This window comes from Pleurodeles waltl, chromosome 6, assembly GCF_031143425.1.
Source record: "Pleurodeles waltl isolate 20211129_DDA chromosome 6, aPleWal1.hap1.20221129, whole genome shotgun sequence".
NCBI classification, from domain to species: domain Eukaryota; kingdom Metazoa; phylum Chordata; class Amphibia; order Caudata; family Salamandridae; genus Pleurodeles; species Pleurodeles waltl.
The window spans coordinates 1,222,296,383-1,222,317,056 of NC_090445.1; the positions used below are offsets into that span (position 1 = coordinate 1,222,296,383).

A 20,674-nucleotide genomic window follows, 5' to 3' on the forward strand; every position below is an offset into this window, starting at 1 on the left:
GGGTCTCCATGGCTTGGACACTGCTAGTGGCCTGGACACCTCTCCTGAATGGGACTTGTCATCACCTGGGGAGTACACAGAGGAGGCAGCCTCTTTTCATTCAGTCATTAGAAAGGCGGCTGACTTTCTGGATCTCCCTTTGCCAGTGACTGAGACCAAGCCTAATATCTTGACGGAAGTGTTGCATCCTGCCTCTACATCTGCAGAGCCACTTTTGCCTTTCAATGAGGCACTACTGGACCCCATTATGGAAGTCTGGAAGAAGCCGGTGTCTTCTTCGGCCGTGAATAGATCTGTGGCTCGGAGGTATCGGGTTGCACCGGCTGATCCAGACTTTCTTTCCAGGCATCCAACACCTGAAAGCCTGGTGGTTCAGGCTTCGTGCTCAGCTCGATCTGCTCCTGGGTCCTTTCCAGCTGTGCCCTCGGATAGAGACTCTAAAAAGATGGACATGTCATCGAAGAAGGCTTTCCTTGTCATGTAGCATGGCTTTGAAGTCCACCAATGCTACTTGCATCTTAGGGAGATACATTTATGCCCTGATGGACGAGATTAAATCGACGCACACAGAGGTTCCTCAAGAATTATTGAGCCTGGTCTGCTAGAGCAATGGGCACTGCTGTGGCTACGAGGAGGCAGGCCTGGCTTCGTAGCTCTGGTTTTTCCTCTGATGTGCAATCGACCCTTTTGGACCTTCCTTTTGATGGTGACAAGCCTTTCGGCGCCAAGGCGGATTCGGCCTTAGAAAGGTTCAAGGAGAGTAGGGCCACTGCCAAGTCGTTGGGCTTGCAAGCCACTTCTTCTGCTTCCTCCAGATTTTTTAGGAGGTTTTGAGGATTTGGTCGTGGTTCCTCCTCTTCCTTTCGAGGAAAATTCCAGCAACCCACCTCCGCTCTCTCCTATAGATCTTTCAGAGGGAGGGGTAGGGTCCGTACCAGAGGAGCCACTCAGCAGCACTCTGCTTCTTCCTCATTCTCTGGAGGGGTGCAGCATGGGAAGCAGCCTTAGGCTTCCGCCAATTCCTTCTCACTCCACTCCTGTAGGGGGGAGGTTACTGAATTTTCTCCACAAGTGGGAGGTCATAACTTTAGACTCCTGGGTTACCAGCATTGTGAGAAAAGGCTATACCCTACCCTTTCGGGAGTTTCCGCCCCCCATCTCGCACCGTCCTTCCTATTGTTCAGAAGAACACCTCCTGTTCTAGCAACAGGAGGTTCAAGGCCTCCTTTCAAAGGGCGCGGTGGAGTTGGTTCCAGAGAAGGAAAGGGGTCAGGGTTGTTACTCGAGATACTTCCTGATTCCCAAGAAGGATGGTCGGTTGAGGCCAATCCTGGACCTGAGGATCTTGAATTGGTTTCTCAAACAGGAAAAGTTCAAGATGCTGACCCTAGCTCAGGTGCTTTTGGCGCTGAACAATGGAAATTGGATGGTGTCTGTCGACTTGCAGGATGCTTACTTTCATATCCCGATACTCAAGCAGAGGAAGTATCTCCGATTTGTGGTGGGGTTGCAGCACTATCAGTTTGCGGTCCTCCCGTTTGGTCTTCCTTCAGCACCTCTAGTCTTCACGAAGGTGATGTCGGTGGTTGCAGCGGAGTTCAGAAGGAAGGGGATAGCAGTATTTCCTTATTTGGACGACTGGTCGATCAAAGCCAAGTCTCCGGAGCTCGTGTTGCATCACCTTCAGTCGACTACTCAGTTGTTGTTCGACCTGGGTTTTTCAGTGAACGTGTCCAAATCTCACCTAGAGCCCTCTCAGCGCCTCCTGTTCATAGGGGCAGTACTGGATACAACATTGAATCGAGCCTTTCCTCCGCTTCAGCGGATTCAGGACATTCAGGCGTTGGTTCCAATGTTTCGAAGTGGAGCGGTTATTCCGGTCCTCAAGGTCCTATGCCTGCTCGGCCTGTTTGCTTCTTGCATACTGTTGGTCACTCACGCTCGCTGGCACATGAGGGCTCTTCAGTGGTGCCTCCGAAAGCAGTAGTCTCAACACAAAGGAGATCTCCAAGGTTCGGTGAGAATCTCCAGAGATGCTGCCACGGATTTGAAATGGTGGATTGCGGACGGCAAGTTCCGCCTGTGGCCACAGTAATAACGGATTCTTCCACTCTAGGGTGGGGAGCTCATCTGGGGGACCTGGAGATCAAGGGTCTTTGGTCTCCAGTAGAACAGATGTTTCATATAAATCTGTTAGAGTTACGGGCTGTACGTCTGGCTCTCAAGGCCTTCCTCCCATCCCTTCGCGGTCAGTCAGTTCAGGTCCTGACGGACAATACTACCGCAATGTGGTATATAAACAAACAGGGAGGAGTAGGGTCGTACCTTCTCTGCAGAGAAGCTCTTCGGCTATGGTCCTGGGCAAAGGACCATCAGATTTGCTTGGTAGCAAATCATCTGGCCGCAGTCTTGAACGTACGTGCGGACAGTCTCAGTCGCCATTTCTCGGCCAATCACGAGTGGTGTCTCCATCCGGATCAAGTCCGTCTAATCTTCCAGATGTGGGGGTTTCCTCGGATAGATCTGTTTGCCACTCGGGAGAACTCGCACTGCCCGTTATTCTGCAGCCTCCAGTATCCGGGACAAGAAGCATTGGGGGACGCGTTTCAGATGACCTGGTGCGACCAGTTGCTTTACGCGTTTCCCCCCATGCCCTTGATTCCTCGTGTATTGAGGAAAATTCGCCAAGACCGGGCCCAAGTTATCTTAATAGCTCCGGATTGGCCGAGGAGGGTATGGTACACTCACCTTCTCCAACTCTCACTGTGCCCTCCGCTCCGTCTCCCTCTCAGGGCAGACCTCCTCTCGCAGTCGCAGGGGCAGGTTTTACACCCCCACCTCCAGAGCCTGCACCTTCATGCCTGGAGATTGAACGGGGCAACTTGAGTTCTTTCTCTCTCCCGCCTGATGTAGTGGATGTTATCTTAGCGGCCAGGCCACACTCCACTAAATCTATCTACGCTAATAGGTGGTCTAAATTTGTGGTTTGGTGTGGAGAGAGGCACATTGATCCCTTACGTGCTCACTTATCAGATATTTTATCTTCCGCATTGTCTCTGGCACAGAGGGGTTGTGCAGTGGCTACGGTTAAGGGATACTTGTCTGCCCTATCAGCCTTTCTTTGTCTTCCAGACCAGCCTTCTTTATTCAAATCCCCTATAGTACTTAATAAATTCCCTCCTACTCCTTTCATTATGCCTCAGTGGGATTTAAACTTGGTTCTAACTTTTCTTATGGGGTCCTCTTTTGAGCCTATGCATTCTTGCCCCATAAGATTATTGGTCCTAAAGACGTTTTTTCTGGTTGCAATTACTTCTGCAAGGAGAGTGAGTCAGTTGCAAGCTCTATCTGTAAAACCCCCTTATACATCTTTTTATGGGGATAAGGTGATGTTGAGGACCAAGGCTGCTTTCCTACCGAAGGTTGTTTCAACCTTTCATATGGCCCAGACGATTACTCTTTCCACGTTTTATCCTCCGCCTCATCCTTCAAAGGAAGAAGAGAGACTTCACAGTTTAGATCCAAGGAGAGCGCTAAGCTTTTATATAGATAGAACGAAGGATTTCAGGCTGGAGGATCAGCTCTTCATCGGGTACGTGGGAAAGAGGAGAGGAAAGGCAGTCCAAAAGAGAACACTCTCCAGGTGGGTTGTACTTTGCATTAAAATGTGTTACTCTTTAGCAAAGAAAGAACCCCCTGATGGTATAAGAGCTCATTCCACCAGAGCTAAGTCGGCCTCTTCGGCCTTGGCTAGGGGTGTTCCTGTGGTTGACAGCTGCAAGGCCGCAACTTGGTCATCCCTTCACACATTTGCGAAGCATTACTGCTTGGACTCTGAGGTCAGAAAGGATGGCCATTTTCCACGGTCAGTGCTGCAGGATTTCTTGGTTTGACCATTCAGGCACCCACCACCGAGTGCGGTACTGCTTTGGGACTCTATTCATTAGGTGAGGAATCCACAGGTAGTTGTATCCATCAGAAGAACGAGTTACTTACCTTCGGTAATGACTTTTCTGGTGGATACATTAGCTACCTGTGGATTCCTCACGGTCCCACCCGCCTCCCGTTGCCTGTCTGGTCTAACCAAGTAGTTCTTGAGTGTGCTCCTCTTGGTTTTGAGGACTTGTACATATTCTGTATATATGTTCATATGTATATATAATTGTTCGCATATTCATTTACTTGTTTTTTAAGAAAAGAAAAAAAGAAGAATTAAGTTCTTAGAATGAAGTATTTATTTGGAATTTCATTAAATATTGCTATTTGTTCATTTATCTCAATGGCCTATTATTCTCAGGCACGTAATAAATGTTGGTACTGACGTCGGCGAGGACCTCTTATTGCCTGAATAACGTCAGACGGTGTCGCATGGGCAATTGTGACGTCCTCGTCGACGTGCAGAAGCTAGGAAGAAGATTTCCGTCGAATGCTGGCGCAATGGGAGTATTCATTAGGTGAGGAATCCACAGGTAGCTAATGTATCCACCAGAAAAGTCATTACCGAAGGTAAGTAACTCGTTCTTATTACCTTTACTGACTGTGGACAGGGGCTATTCATCATCATCAGAGGCAAAGCCTCAAATAGCTCCTAAAGCCTCTTGCCTTCTACAATAACAGCAATAAATTGCATCTTACCACCAGTACTTCTGCATACGAGGTTCATGTTGTTGTGTTTTTCAACATGTATTTATTTTTAAAACGTTAAATAACAAAAACCAGGATTAAAGGAGTTACAATTGTACAGTGAGGCAAAGTTACATTGTGGTGGTCTTGTGACTATTAGTAGAGTTGTTTTCCTGTTCAGTCTCATTGTAACATATCTGTGAGGCAGTAGACTTTGTGGTAATCATATGGAATTCGTCCTAGTAGAGATGGTATTGGCCACATTAATTTTTTCAGCTCACCCTTGCAGCTTTCTACTTTCTCCCTTTGTGAAGCTTTTTTGTTTTTCTCTTCCTCCACCTTTCCCACATGTGTCTTTTGCTCGCAGTAAATGCGTGATGCAGAAAGCTAAAAGCCGGCCCTCAAAAATAAGTGCTGGTGCCCCACACCGGAACCCACCGGCTCAAATTAAGCACTGGTGCGGGTCAAATTGCTATACACAGACCCAGAAGCAAGAGTGCGGATGGGTGGTATAGTGTTGGAACCCTTTCAATTACATCGAGGGACCCAACAGAGTTGCCCCCTGTCGCCTCTGCTGTTCGCCCTTGCCATGGAGCCTGTTGCAACACTCCTACGGTGGGAGATGGAACCCTGGGATATCAAAATTGGGGAAACTGCACGTGGCGTCCTTCTACGCCGATGATGACCTTATTTACACGTGTGACCCAGAGGATGCGGTTCCTGTATTGCTGCATATATTAGGTAAATTTGGCCAGATATCGGGACTCTTTATTAATGTAAGGAAATCTCAGCTGCTCTCTATTGGGGGCCCCACAGAAGTACAACTGTGCTTGCCTCCAGCAGTGGGGCTCCCATGAGGAACTGAGGGAATATGTTATTGGAGAGTAAGGTTAGCTCACTCAAAGCAAATGCTTCTAGATCTCAATATTGGTAAAGTGCTAGAGAAATTTAAAGCATCCATTCGTTTTTGGGAAGAACTCCCTTTGTCTTTAATGGGCAAAGCAGTGATTGTTAAAATAGTAATGCTCCCTAGATACCTATACATCTTACAGGGTACAATGTATGAAATACCTCGGAAATACTTTGCAGGGATTGACAGCCAAATAATAGATCTGCTATGGACAAACAGAAGACAACGCAGAGGTTAACAATGCTTAAACAAACATGGGAAGGGGAGGAAATGAGGTCCCTAACATGTAACTCTATTATATGGCCGCGCACTTGCAACATGCGGTTCTCTGGCAGAGTGAGGAAGCTAACCGAGAAAAGGATCTTCTGAAGGGCACACAGAGGGGCATACCGCTCCCAGACCTGGTTATGTGTGGGTCACGGATATCATCAGAGATTACTTTCCTGGTATGGCATGTGTGTCTGGTATGGGAGAGAGCGGTCACAAAAGTGATCCGTTGTGTGCCATATGCAAGAGAGGTACCGATGTGGACCTTAAAGTCCTTTGCTAAGATAACAGAGGTCATGTCCAAAGAGAAATGGAGGGAGGGGAGCTGTGAACACTTCGGAGATTTATATCTAAATGGACATTTTCTTCCATGGGAAGAGGCATTGGAGACTTTCATGCTTTGCACTGAGCAATATCTTAAATATACAAAGATATCAGCGATGGTGCAATAGATGTTGCCTAATTTCCCTGAGGAACCTCCACCCTCACAGGCGCTGCTTGCGATGCTTACATTGTCGGGCTCGTAGACTAATCTCCCACCTTTATCACGCACTGCAAGAAGACCTACCAAGGATTATACCTAAAGCACAGGAGAAATAGGAAAATGTCCTGGAAGAAGAACTCTTTAATCGAAATTGGGAAAAAGTACATGAGGGCACTCGCACATTGAGCTCAAATGTACACTTTAAGTTGATACAGTATTACACACACCCAAGTTTACCTTACTCCAAAAACTTTACACAATAAATATGTCACCTTGGTGTGCCTGTTGTGATGCCCTGGTTGCAGATTGTATGCATGTGTTTGGCGGTACCTCAAGATATTGCCTTTCTGGAAAGCAGTACTGGACAGTCTGAGTAGGGCGACGGGTTGGGAAATACTGCACACTTCACAAGTGTTATTATTAGGGTTGATTCCGGCGCCACCTAATAGAAACTTAGCCAAATGTCCTTGCTACTGGGTATGCTGTTGGCGAAACGACACATTGCTCTTAGATGGATGAATGAGAAGGTCCCATATTACATGGAGTGGCTCTCGGATATGAACTAATGGCCATTTGCAGAGGAAATCTAAGTGAAACCTGTAAGGCAGGATGAACATTTGACTGATGACTTAATGGCATGTGCGATGATGATTACAGAACTGCATGGAAAAGAAGATGAAGGGGAGGACAGGGAGGAAGCTGCATGCAGAGAATGAGTGCGTGGGGGTTGCTCCTCCAACTCCTTAAAAAAAAATGAAACAAAATCAGTTCTGATGTCAAGAACAATGGTTATTAGTTCTACATGGGAGTGAACTCCCACAAATGGGAGCTCCTGACGACAAAACGGATGACCCGACGAGGGGACAGCATGTAGCACTGAGATAATATACACGTTAGAACAGCTTATGGGGGGAGGGAGTTGGGGGGTTAGTTCTATTTACGCTTTGTAATTTCTTTTCTTTCCATATATGAATTACTTAAAAATGACAAACTTACCATGAATAGGTTAGACATACTTAAGATTGCCAGTTGATGTTCCTGTGTGGGAAAAAATATAAAGGTACCAATAATGCAAAACCTGACTTTTATCAAAGATACAACATAGAATAATGTTTCAGTTGTACTGAACAATGCTTGCGGTGACTGTTAGCCTCTTCTTATTTAGACATGTTGGAACTCTAAATTGGCACCGGGAACATTTAGATATTTGTTTTGGAGTCGTCCTTCAGGATAATGTGTTGTATGGTATGAAAGTGATTACTGATATTGAAATTGGAAGGTCAGTGTCGTTGACATTGTTGTATCACATTACTGTGAGGTGTGAAGTTATGGTCACAAATTGTAGGTAGGAGGGATCCTTAATGGGTATAAAAATGTTTTTACTATAGGAAAATAATCAAACTGATATAAATGTAGGAATGGAAATTATGGGAGCTTAGTTAGGAATGGCTTACAGCAATCACCAGTTAAAACTAAGTCCACCATATAGAAGATCAGGAAAATTGTTCAACGCAGAATTTGAATTATACAATAAAAGTTTGTGTTAAAACATGAATGCTTAAATGGCACAATGATACATTTTACAAAAACACATCTTCTTGTTTAGTATTTGTTATATTTTGTAATGTTTTCTATAACTTTGTTTTGCAGAAGCACCTATGTTATGTGTATGATCAGCCATTTTAACCCAAGTCCTATTAAATTGTCTAATCAGACATCAACTTTATTAGAGATTCTTACCAAATACATTGAAATTCAGCACCGTTTTGGTTGCCTTTACAGTAGGATTAAATAAATTTTTATGAAACATTTCTCCATGTGCTGTTTAAATTTATATTTAGCCAAAACCCATGACGGCTGAGGACATCCTTGAATCTGAAGAAATTACAGATGCATTCAGCCCACATGTCTCCTATATTTCCCTGGATCTTTTCACATTAGCGTGTACTCCATTTCTTCCATTTACATTTAAACTGATGTTTTGTTTACTTGTAAGAAACTGTAGGGCTTGTATTTATTTCCTTAGTTATATTTTATGAATTCTGTGGTTGCATATGAGCGTTTGCATCAAATGGGCCAATGCCTTTTATCTCATTTCTGTTTAGGTATAAGGGAAGACGTCCTGAAAGCCATGCACCACATGTTCCAAACCAACCCTCTGAAGCAGCTGCCCACTTCTACTTTGAATTGGCCAAAACTGTCCTCATAAAGGCAGGTGGCAATAGCAGCACCTCCATTTTCACCCATCCATCATCCAGTGGCGGACACCAGGGTCCTCATCGTAACCTTCACCTTTGCGCATTTGAGATTGGACTTTATGCACTTGGGCTGCACAACTTTGTTTCTCCAAACTGGCTTTCCAGGACATACTCATCCCATGTCTCCTGGATTACAGGTGAGAAAAAGTTATTGTATAGTCTGAGTTTAAACCGCTGCATTTTGAATTGAATCTTCAGTACCACCAAACCTTACTGTTTGCTCACATTATTGGTTATTTCACAGCATACGCTTTTAATCATTAAGTTAGAATGCATAGCTCTTCTTGGGTTTTTGCTATCTAGCAAACAATAATCTCTAATGTTGTCTTCTGAGTCACAGGCTTTTAACCACAAAGCATAGATACATTTTGTAGGAATTTGGCTCTGTATATACTATCTCAAAGTGAGAGATGGTGTGCACAGAGTCCTAGGGTTTCCCTTATAGGTTGATAGTGGCAAAATTAGATAATACTAATGCACTGTGTTGTGGTAGTGTGATTGAGCAGTAGGCTTATCAGAGAGTAGTGTTAAGCATTTGTTGTACACACACAGGCAATAAATAAGGAACACACACTCAGACTTAACTCCAGGCCAATAGGTTTTTATATAGAAATATATTTTTCCTTAATTTATTTTAGAACCACAAGATTCAAGATTTGAGGTAAGTACATAAAACGCAAAGTACTTCACAGAGGTAAGTATAGAACTTTGATTTAAAACAGTAGTACACACAGTTTTAGTTAAAATGGCAAATAGCTATTTTAAAAGTGGACACTGCAAAAATCAACAGTTCCTGGGGAGGTAAGTTTGGTTAGTTTTTGCAGGTAAGTAAAGCACTTACACAGTCAGTCTCCTGTGCATAGCAGCCCACCGTTGGGGGTTCAAGGCAACCCCAAAGCCACAGCACCAGCAGCACGAATGATAAAAGATAAGGACGAATTATAAGAGAGTGGCAGCAGTGGGGAACAAAGCAGCAGTTTGCCTAATTTTTTGGTGAGTCTGCCCCATGCCGATGACTTACACCTAACAGTGGCATCCGCATGGAGGGACGAGGGCATCCGTGAACCCAAATATGAAGAGGGGGTATAGGGGCCATGTACCCTTTTTCAGTTGCCAGGTGCAGTAAATATGGGGTGGGTCTCTACCAGTGTATGGAGTAGTGTGCCTGGGCTCATAAGTAGTAGAGCTCCATGCCAAGAACATCAAAGACCCCTTTAGAGAATGGTCTTATTAGGGTGGTCTATGCCAGGAAAGGTTGTTTATCCGCCTATGCCAATGGATCAGTTGTGTTGTGAGTGCATGAAAGAATTGTCATCCTGGGTAGTAGGGGATGTTGAGAAATATTCTGGGTAGGATAACCATCTTCATAAGTGCCAAGTGCCCCACCAGGGACAAAGAAAGCAAAATCTATTGTGTAATGCTTTCTGTGGTTTCGGAAAGAGCGACTCTGTAATTCACACGTATAACCTCCCTCTTGTCATTGGGCACTAATATTTCTAGATAACACAGCCCGGACTCGAACAACTCTAGAGGGAAGTCTGGAGTGACCTGTGCTGTAGTAGGCTTTAGAGGGGAATAATTGTGACTTTCCCCAATTTATGTGGCCATATGACAGACCTTCAAATGGAAACAAATTTGCGTAATACCGCATTTAGACAAGTCTGTGGTTCTTTCAGTTATACCGTTATATTGTTTGCATATAATGAAACTAATATGTGGTGAGATGGATAACAGATGGCGAACTCTCGGTGGTGCTGACAGTGATTCGGAGCTAGTGGCTCTATCGCCAGTGGATAATCTAAATGGTCTTGAGTCTGCGCCATTGATTCTGACATTCGCCGTGGGTTAAGAATAGAGGAGAGCCATCCAATTAAAAAAGGAAAGTGGAAATCCCAGATGACAAAGTACTATCATCAGATAGTGCCATTCCAATGAATCAAATGCCTTGGTGGCATCTAAAAAAAGCTGACACCACAGCAATATCTGGATCTATATCCTGCAATAGCACAAGAAGGGTCTGCAGGGTATGTGGTGTGGACTGCCTGGGTATAAAGCCTGATTGGTCTGGTTGAACCAGAAAGAGGACATAAGCTAGGAAAGCCGGTTGGCTAGCATTTTTGTGGGAATCGTGGCCTAGCAATTAATGAGTGACGGGCCGATACGATTCACAATATTCTGGCTGCTTTCCTTTTTTAAGTAGAGTGATAATCCGGGCCTCTCGCATAGACGGCGAGAGGTGGACCAGCTCATGTGCCTCTTGATAGAGAGATTTCAGAACCGGGAGCAGTCTTATAGAACTCTGCAGGCAGCCCATCAAGGCCTCTGGCATTATGGCCTCCCTGATTTCATCATCTTCAAATTCTTCTGCCAAGAACTGTCTTTGTTAGTCATTTAGCCATCAGAGTGCCACATCCTCAAGATAAGCATCGATGTCTGTGGGCTACAAGTCGTATTTAGAGCGCCATAGAATGAGGCAAATGCTCATAGAATGTCTGACGTGTCTCTAAGCAGTGTACCAGCCACATCCCGTAACTCCATGATATCATTTGTAAAGTGTGGTTTGCGTATCGCGTTCGCCAAGATGTGTCCTGGGCATTCACCCTCACCGTAGGCCTGAGCTCAAGCATATTTACTACAGTAAAGAACTTTCTTTTTTTGCCATTGTAGGAGGCTAGCCTGGTGGGTGGTGGGTACCTATAGTACTTACACCTTTTACCAGATCCAGGTATCCCTTATTAGTGTAGTGTAGTCACTGTCTAGAAGCCAGGTGCTCTAGAGGTACCTGGGGATGAGCTGCCAAGGCTTAACCACGAGACCTGCAGAGCTCATGCAATACTACTGTAGTCACACTTAGTACTTACACACTTAAAAGAAAACACTCAGCGTTACAAAAATAAAAGTACTTTATTTTGGTGACACAAATATAAATAATACCATAGAGGCTTTACTCCTTTAGGAGGTAACTAATACACAAATTGTATACGCTCGAATGCAGACATAGGTATAAAAACAGTTAAAAAACAGTGCAATTAGTAAAAATCAAAATAGAGACAATTATAGCCCTAGGGGGAGCACAAACCATTTACTAAAAAAATGGAATACAAAAGTCGGTGCCCCACGTAGGTAAGTGGAGTGTGTAGAGGGGAGCTGGGAGTACTGGGAAAGCCCAAAGGTAAGTACTACAACCCACCCCAGCGCCCAGGAAAGCAGGGGTAAATCACTGTAAATTCCCCAGAACACCCACTTAGAAGAAAAGAAGAATAATGCAAAACCCAGAAGAGACTGCAAGACACCAACGATTGATTCCTGGACAAGAGAACCTATGGAAGAAGGGGACCAAGTCCAAGAAGCATAGCAGAGTCCAGGAAGGGCAGGAGCCCCTACCCACCAGACTGAAGGTGCAAGAGGTGAGTCGACGATGAAGAAGTAGATTCAGCTCTGCACCCAAGAAGATGAAGTGGAGTTCTTGGAGGATGGAGGTGATGTCCCATGCCGGAAGGAGGATTGCAGTCAAATTTGCGTCTTCAGATTCTGCCAACAAGCCTTGGCCCACGCAAAACTCACTGTTAGCGGAAAGTGGAGCTGCCAGGGACCAGGAAAGTCCAGGTGTACTCTACCCAGTAGAGGGAGTCAGAGGAGGCCCTCAGCAACACATAGAGCCCACAGAAGCCCAGACAGCACCCACAAGAGTCCCAGAGGACGGGGTCACAAACGTCGAGGAGGAGGCCCACGCAGCACTACGAAAAAGGCTCCTACGCCGCTGGAGAACCACTCAGGGAGCTGTGCATCGCAGGATGGAGTGCTGGGGGCTGGAGCTTCAAGATGCCTGAAGATCTCGTGGAAAAGATGCCAACAAACCTTAGGAGCTGCAAAGGACGCGGTGCACAGAGGTACTATTATGCGTGGACAGGCAAGGGCTTACCTCCACCCAAGTTGGACAGCTGGAAGAGACGACCGTCTCGACCACTTCAGTCCACCACCCGTGATGCAGGATCCATGCAGCTCAGCAGTAGCAGGGATCCACGCAGCTGGTCATTGTTGCAGTTGGTGCCTGCAGAAGCAGGGGAGTGACTCCTTCTATCCAAGGTAGATTCCTTCTTCCTTCTGAGGCAGGCTGAAGACGGGCTGTCCTCAGAGGAGGCACTACCGGGGAAATGTTGCAGTTGCTGTAAGGAGCTGTGGATACAATGTTGCAGGAGGCGTCTTGCTTCTTTGTTGCAGCTTGTCAGGTCCTGGAACATACAGATGCAGTTTCTTTGGTCAGAAGTCAAAGTGGATGTTGCATAGAAATCCGAATGAAGTCTTGCAATCTGATTCTGAAGAACCACCCAAGAGAGAGACCCTAAATAGCCCTGAAAGGGAGATTGGTCACCTAGCTGGGTGACCACCTATCAGGAGGGGTCTCTGAAGTCACCTGCTGGCAGTGGCTACTCCAGATGCTCCCTGAGTCCCTGCCAACCTTGAATCCAAGATGGCAAAACCCAGGGACCTCTGAACACCACCCCTGGGGTGGCGATGAACAGGGGAGTGGTCTCTAACCTTTCCTTTGTCCAGTTGAATGCCACGGTAAGGATTGGGAGTCCCTGAATCAATGTAGACTGGTTTATGCAAGGAGGGCACCAAATGTGCCCTTCCAAGCATTGCCAGTGACTTGTGGAGGCTACCCCTCCCAAGCCTATAACACCTATTTCCAAAGGGAGAAGGTATAATACCCCTTTCCCAAAGGAAATCCTTTGTTCTGCCTTCCTGGGCTTGAGCTTCTCAAGCAGCAGGAGGGCAGAAACCTGTCCGGGAGGTGGCAGCAGCTTGGGCTGCCTGGAAACCCTCAGAAGGCTGTAATGGCAATACTGGGGGTCCTCTAAGGAGCCCCCAGAGTGCATGGAATCATGCAACCAATGCTTGCAAAAGCATTAGGGTATGATTCCAAAATGTTTGATACCAAACACGCCTATGTTCGGAGTTACCATTATGTAGCTCGACATAGGTATTGACCTATGTCCAGTACACGAGTAAAATGGCATCCCTGCACACACGAAGTCCAGGAAAATAGGCCTGGAGTTCGTGGGGGCTCCTCTGCTAGTGTAGGGGTGCCCTCACAAGGTACTTTGGACCCTACATTCAGGGCTAGAAGGCCAGCCACAGGGGTGACTTATAAGTGACCTGGTGCAGTGAAAGGGTGCAAGCGCCTTTTCACGCAGTCTGCAATGGCAGTCCTGCAGAACCCTTCGCTTGGGCTCCCTATGGGTAGCAAAATATATGCTGCAGCCCATAGGGATCCCCTGGAACCCCAATGCCCTGAGTACCTAGGTACCATATATTAGGGACTTATAATGGGGCACCAGTGTGCCAATTGTGGAATGAAATGCAGAGTTTTGGGAGAGAGAGCATATTCACCGGCATCCTGGTGACTAAAAGGTATCTTCCTTGTCTCAGGGTTGTAGTGCTTACTAGTTTGTGCGATTCCATTATTTCTCAAATATGCCTTGCTTCTGTACCATGATGTGTGGCTGGGGCGTGTGATCTATCTAGTGTCACATTTAATGTTATGTTGAAATCGCTGCCCCACATGACATGTGTAAAACCAGTGTCTGCAATCTGTCCCGAGTTTATCAAAGAATGTTGGATCGTCTGTGTTGGGGCTATAACAGTTAGCAATAGTGACCATTGTTGAGGCATGCTGCCCCCATATCAATGTGTAGCTCCCCTGGTCATTATTCATAGCGCCCACTGGTGTGTATGGAACTCCCCTACGAATGGGGATAATAGTTCCCAGTGTATAAGAGGAGAAAGTAGAAAACTGCGTATGTGATGCCCTTCAGGTTGCAAATGTTGTGCGTACCAAATCCTTTAATTAGCATTCCTGTAATAGTGCAAAATTTATATTTTGTCTTTCCAGGTAGGCGATTATATGTATTCGTGGGTTACCCAATCCTCTAACATATTAACGTATTCCTCTTGAAAAGATACTTAGCTGATTGCATTGATTCTGGTGATTAAATATATATAAAGGTACTTGTTATTTTTTGTAAATTGGTGTGGACCTTCTTATTGAGTCATGCATCTCATTTGTTGACTATGGCCCTGATTCTAATGTTGCCGCCCGCCAAGCGGGAACCGCCAGAAGACCGTACCGCGGTCGAAAGACCGCGGCGGTCATTCTGGGTTTCCCACTGGGCTGGCGGGCGACCGCCAAAAGGCCGCCCGCCAGCCCAGTGGGAAACAGCCTTCCCACGAGGACGCCGGCTCCGAATGGAGCCGGCGGAGTGGGAAGGTGCGACGGGTGCAGTGGCACCCGTCGCGTATTTCAGTGTCTGCTATGCAGACACTGAAATACATAGTGGGGCCCTCTTACGGGGGCCCCTGCAGTGCCCATGCCATTGGCATGGGCACTGCAGGGGCACCCAGGGGCCCCGCGGCACCCCCTACCGCCATCCTGTTCCTGCCGGGAGACCCGCCAGGAACAGGATGGCAGTAGGGGGTGTCAGAATCCCCATGGCGGCGGAGCGCGCTCCGCCGCCATGGAGGATTCTCAAGGGCAGCGGAAAGTCGGCGGGAGACCGCCGACTTTCCGTTTCTGGCCGCGGCTGGACCGCCGCGGTCAGAATGCCCAGCGGTGCACCGCCAGCCTGTTGGCGGTGCTACCGCGGTCATTCGCCCTGGCAGTTTTTACCGCCAGGGTTCGAATGACCCCCTATGTGTCTGTAGTAAATGTCTAACACTCCCTGATGCTGCCTGACCACACTACCCCCTAAAATAGCAACTTGGGATTGCTAGAGCAAGCCCTTGTCCACAGTTAGGGGAACCCCTGGGCTCTTTGCATGGTATACCTCATGTTGGTATACCATATAAAGAGCCAGCTTCCTACACAATCTTTCTGAACCAATATCTAGTTTTCTGGCAAATTGTAAATTTGCTGTCAGTCCGTTTAGCAGTTTGGGCTGTAGCTGTGTCTAAAGTTCCTTTGAAAAAATGAATGAGGAGAATGTGTTTTGGGACACCCCCCCGTCCCCCCCCCACAATTTTCTTTGCCCATGCTTGACTGATCACCCTAAAACGTTCCATGCTCAAACTGGTCAAAAAGTAGCTCCTTTTTGGAGAGTTTCGTGGATACTCGTCAAACGGCATCAAATTCATTAGCAACACAAGAAGGAATTTTCTATGAAAACATGATTCTAACATGAGAAAAAGCTTTCAAAGGCCACTGTGGCTCCCGTCCCCAGAACCAGGTCAGTGACTGTGTCCCGGAACACCACCCTCGAGACACAATAGTTTCCCTGACCACGCTGGGCGGGCAGGGAACTATCGGTTTGCTCCCACCTGGTAGGAGCATTTTTAAACAGGGGCAAACACGCAAGTATGCTCCCGCCGGCAGCTTCCCTCCTCATTGTTCTTATATGTGGCCCTATGGAGATAAGGTCACCAGGGGTCTATTAAAGCTCAAGGAGGGGAGCTGCTCGCCCCCTCTCCTTTGAATTAGTCCCTGGGGGTGGGATCCTGGGGCCTTTTATGGCTTGGGAAGGGGGGGGTGGGCACACAACCACCCTCCCCTTTTTATTGAAATTTGGCCTCCGGTTCCCTGGGGCTGAAGGGGACCCCTACTTCGCACACTGAAAACACTGTGCGCGGTTGCAACATGCTGGTGGGTTGGCCACAAGGCCAAACCCTGTAGCCAAATCCCTCACACCAACCCCTCCCCTTTGCCCCCCATTTCCGTAATTTATTTGTTTCTTTTTTCTATCAAAATGATGTGAAAATATCACCAATACGAGAGCACTGACGCGACATCACGTGGTAGGACATGATGTCACTGCGTATACTCACGCACAGCGGGTGCCACGTGTCACGTGATGCAAAAGAGATGAGCTGATCATTCAAATATCATTGGAAGAAACCTGCACTCAACATATAAGCAATGAAGATACCGTACTAAGGAGTATAACCACTGGGTTTGTGTGTGTGTGGCATGCCTGTATGAGTACTGAGGAGTATAACCACTGGTTTTGTGTGTGTGTGGCATGCCTGTATGAGTGAATGTTATAGTTTGTGAAACACACATATTGTGGAATGTGTACCAGAATAAGTTATGCGAAGAAAAATGAATCCTATATATTTAGATATGCAAGATTAGTTGGAACAGAGATGCTGAGTGATGTGTGAAGTGGACAACATTTTGACCCAACTGTGAAACAATTTCCCTCCTTGGCAGTGAGGAGAATTGCTAGGGCTATTCTGTTTTTCAATGTGATAGTTTGTTGAGATTTTAGCCGGTTAGTAACTGACTTCTGACAATTGTGGATGCATTTGTGACCTCTTCCAAAAGTCTGGCATTGATTTTAGTTTCACAGATTGCCTTTTATGTCCCATACACAGGCCATAGAATGAAGAAAAATCAATCAGTCTTAGAAACAGCCATGTCTTCACAGGTTTTGCAGGACCTTTTGGGAGATGTGACAGGTTTTGTATGAGGGAGGGCACATAAGTGGGGCAACATTCTTTAGACCAATTAGATGGCAGCCAAGCATAAGCTTTCTTGGCATAAGCAATGTATTAATATTTATCCTAAGATTGATATTGATAGTAGAGATCCTTTCTAGTAACACAAGCTGTAGACAGCTCCACCCCTTTTTTAATGGGATGTAGCACAGGGTCACATGTACTGTCGCCTACAGAGGCCGTGCCATTCTGTCTCTCTCAAAAGAACCTGGGGTGGAGTAGGATGGGTTCTCTCTTTGGAGATCTTTTCATAGGAATGACAGGGGGAGGGTGGTGAGATCTCTGCATTCTAGCACAGAGTGTCCATGATTGTGCACTACAACACATGTAGCTGCCCTACAAAGAGGCACAGAGAACAGATTCATCCTTGTTTTTCACTGAGCTATGCATGTAGATCCAGCAGGGGTAAAACTTCGTAGTCTGATACTTTTCGAGAAACGGCCCACAGGTGTTTAACAGAGTCACCTTTGTATTGGCCTAAAGTAACAAAGAGACACGAAAGATGATTAACATTTTCAACCAAGCTGGAGAATCAAGGAAAGACCAGAGTGTCTAAAGCTTCTTTAAACTTGGGGAAAAGATTGAAATTGGTTCTGTAAATCCTCGAGGAAGCCTCCTCAACGTCACTTGGGATCTGCCGAAAAAGAAAGTGAAGAGAAACTGTGTCTGTTCATCGACAGGTATGGAATAGAATGTAGACTATACATCCATCATGGTGAACTGTACCATCAATAGTGAGTATACAAGAAAGTATAGCAGCAGGTTTGGGGACCTCAGGGAAGGGAAGGATAACCACATTATTGATAGCTTTCAAATCCTGAATAAATCTGTACACATTGGTCTTACCCAGCTTTTTGATAGGGATAACAAGAGTATTACATAAAGAAACCAAGAGTAGCCTTGCTTGCTAAGGTCCACTATGACTTGTTGAATTCCTGCTTCATCCTTTAGAGGATAGTATGGAATATGGGATAACTTTTTTTATATGGTTTAGCTACATTTTTGTAGCGTTGATAAATTTAATTCCACATCATTACGTCATGTGGACCATGAAGTGGAAGGCACTTTTGCAAGTAATTCAGACAAGTCTCCAGACATTCGAAAAGTGTCAACAAGGGGTTGCCCATCTGTTTTCCAAAAAAGGGGAAACATCTCCTTCTTCCATGACTCTGTCTTGTAATTATTAAACAGTACAGTTTAATTTATAAAGAATATCTCACCCCAAAAGATAAGGAAAAGTATGACTTTAAATAATAAATGCTTGTTGGTAATGGAATAATCGAGAGTTATGAAACAGGATCGAATATGTGATGTAGGACTCGTTGATCTGAATAACAACGCATTTGTGGACAACCCCAAGGGAGGTAGTGAAGGAAATTTAAAGGTTTATAGAACAGATAGACTTGCACGAGTACCAATGAGACAAGTAGGTGGGTTTTCCATTTATCATACAATTAACTTGAGAACTTTCCTGGTCCATTGGTATCAAAGTTTTCATGATACATTCTGCACTACTGGGGCTATCCTAGCATTTCAAGAACAGATTCTATGTGATCTGCGTGAATTTAGGTGACTCAGAGGAATAGGGTATATTTGAAGAACCATTAGGACAATCTCTTTTCCAGTGCCCAAACTGTCCATAACAAGTACATGACCCTTCTCCAGGAGATTTTCCTCTTACTCTACTAGTCTTCCTCCCAGTTCCCGCTTCTCCCTTCCCCCACTTGTTCCCTTTGCAAGAATCTCCTCGGCCTCTTTCTTTCACATTCAGTTGCATGTGGTTATTTTAAAGACATCAATTAGACTCTGCAGATTCTTTCTTGCGTTTCTGAGACACCATGCAGTGATTTGCTACAGTCACTTGTTCAGCCAACTTTTTAGATTACCTTGCAGTAGAGATTGCCATCAATTTGTTTCACATATTCAATGACACTTCCTGCACAAAAGCAGTACCTACAGCATCCTAAGCCATCTCCAGTCGCTCCAATTCCCAGATACCCTTCAAATACTTCTAAAAAAAATGTGTAAATAATCTCCTGGTGGCTCTCCTTTGTTCTGTATACAGTACAGCATCTTAGTCCAGTCAATTTTCTCTGGGCACACTTCAACGGTTGCAATTGAAAAAGCATCCTTCACAGCATTCAGGGCCCATTCCTGGAGCCCTGGTTCGGCCACCCTACCTTTTCAAGCAATCGGTCCCTTACTTCACTTGGAAGAGAAAAATAACCCTACCACCAAGGCCGGGTAGTCTCTTGAAGTAATTAAAATGTTCAGGGCTGGCAAAGAGGGACTTTTGTCATCTGTGTTGTTCAAATGAGGAGAAGTATCTCATTTAGGATTCTGCGCTTAAACAGTCACTTAACTGTCCATCTTGAACTTTCTCATGTGATAGTAGGGATGAATTCACTTGGATCTCTAGACTCAGCTGGGTCTCAACAAAATCGCAGTTTGGACTGGTCTATGGTCACGGAGTCTGCATCTCAGCTCGCTAACCACTTTTAGCAGCCTGCTGTCAGTTGCTCGCATCACAGCATTTTTGTTTTATCGCCTTGTGATCCTTCCTCCTACATTGCCATAGGCGCTGCCTCGTTTTTAGCATGTCTACTGACACACACCCATCTCCATTGGCTGGCATGGGGAACTTTAAAATATCCATCAAATCCTCCCACTTGCTATTCTCCCTCTCTCTTCAAGTGATCCTCTGATCTGGGAAAATAGGAGGGAGGGCAGTAAAAGCACAAGTCCTAACTCTGTCTGTAAGGTGACCTATTTGGTATTCCACTCTCTGTTTCATACCAAGGACTTCATATTCATGTTACTTTTTCTTCGCTTCCAGTGCAAAAACGTGTGCCATAGTACTGGTAGTGCATAGCATGGGCCGGAGTTTCTTTCAGGTGCGGGACATCTTGTTCATTATGCTTAGATTTTCAACCAGTTTATTATCCTGTCATCTACTACCCAGATGACACTGGTGCACCTTCAGCACATCACATATAAAGAAGCAAAGCAACATATGGTAAACTTGATCAGACTTCATCTTAATTTAATTCAATTTCAATTTCAATTACTTTATTTCGGTGAGTAAAAACAAACCATTAAAGTACAATACACAACAAAGAAAGAGAGGACTTCTAAAAACAGGGAGACACTAAAAAAAATAAGATAAAAGTACAGTTAAAAGGGACAAGACAAGTTTTAAAAACAAACAAGGAATGAGCAGTCAGATAAACATCACTTAATATAATAAAAAGCAATACCCAAAAATGAGAATAATTCTATGAATCAGCACTAGTTAAACATATAATACACCAATATCTGTATACTGTGGAGCAATCACACATCCAATTTGATAAATATAAATAGATAAATCTAAAAATTAATTCCCCATTCTTGCTCCTTGAAATTGCTGATCTCAGATGTCAAATAATGCAAGAAATTTTACCCTTTTTCCCCCCATTAAAAAACTGTCTGGGTGGGTGATTTTCGCTTTCAAATTCTCACAACATAAAATAAGGGAACAGTTCCGTAGGTCCATGAGTAATCCATAAGGAACCAAATCAAGTTCCATGTCCTGTACAAGAAAAAGCAAGCTACAATAATACATCCAAGACAAATAAATATACATAGATAAAACTAAAC

General features: G+C 45.3%; 1 protein-coding gene across 2 annotated transcripts in view; it reads left to right on the forward strand.

Annotated features, from left to right (window-relative positions):
- Positions 1-20,674, forward strand: part of ZSWIM8 (zinc finger SWIM-type containing 8) — a 2,332,791-nt gene that overhangs the window by 1,509,730 nt on the left and 802,387 nt on the right. For both annotated transcript variants that reach the window (XM_069240531.1, XM_069240532.1), the window contains exon 19: positions 8,390-8,679. In XM_069240531.1, coding sequence (XP_069096632.1) covers positions 8,390-8,679 — 290 coding nt within the window. The remainder of the gene's footprint in view (positions 1-8,389; positions 8,680-20,674) is intronic.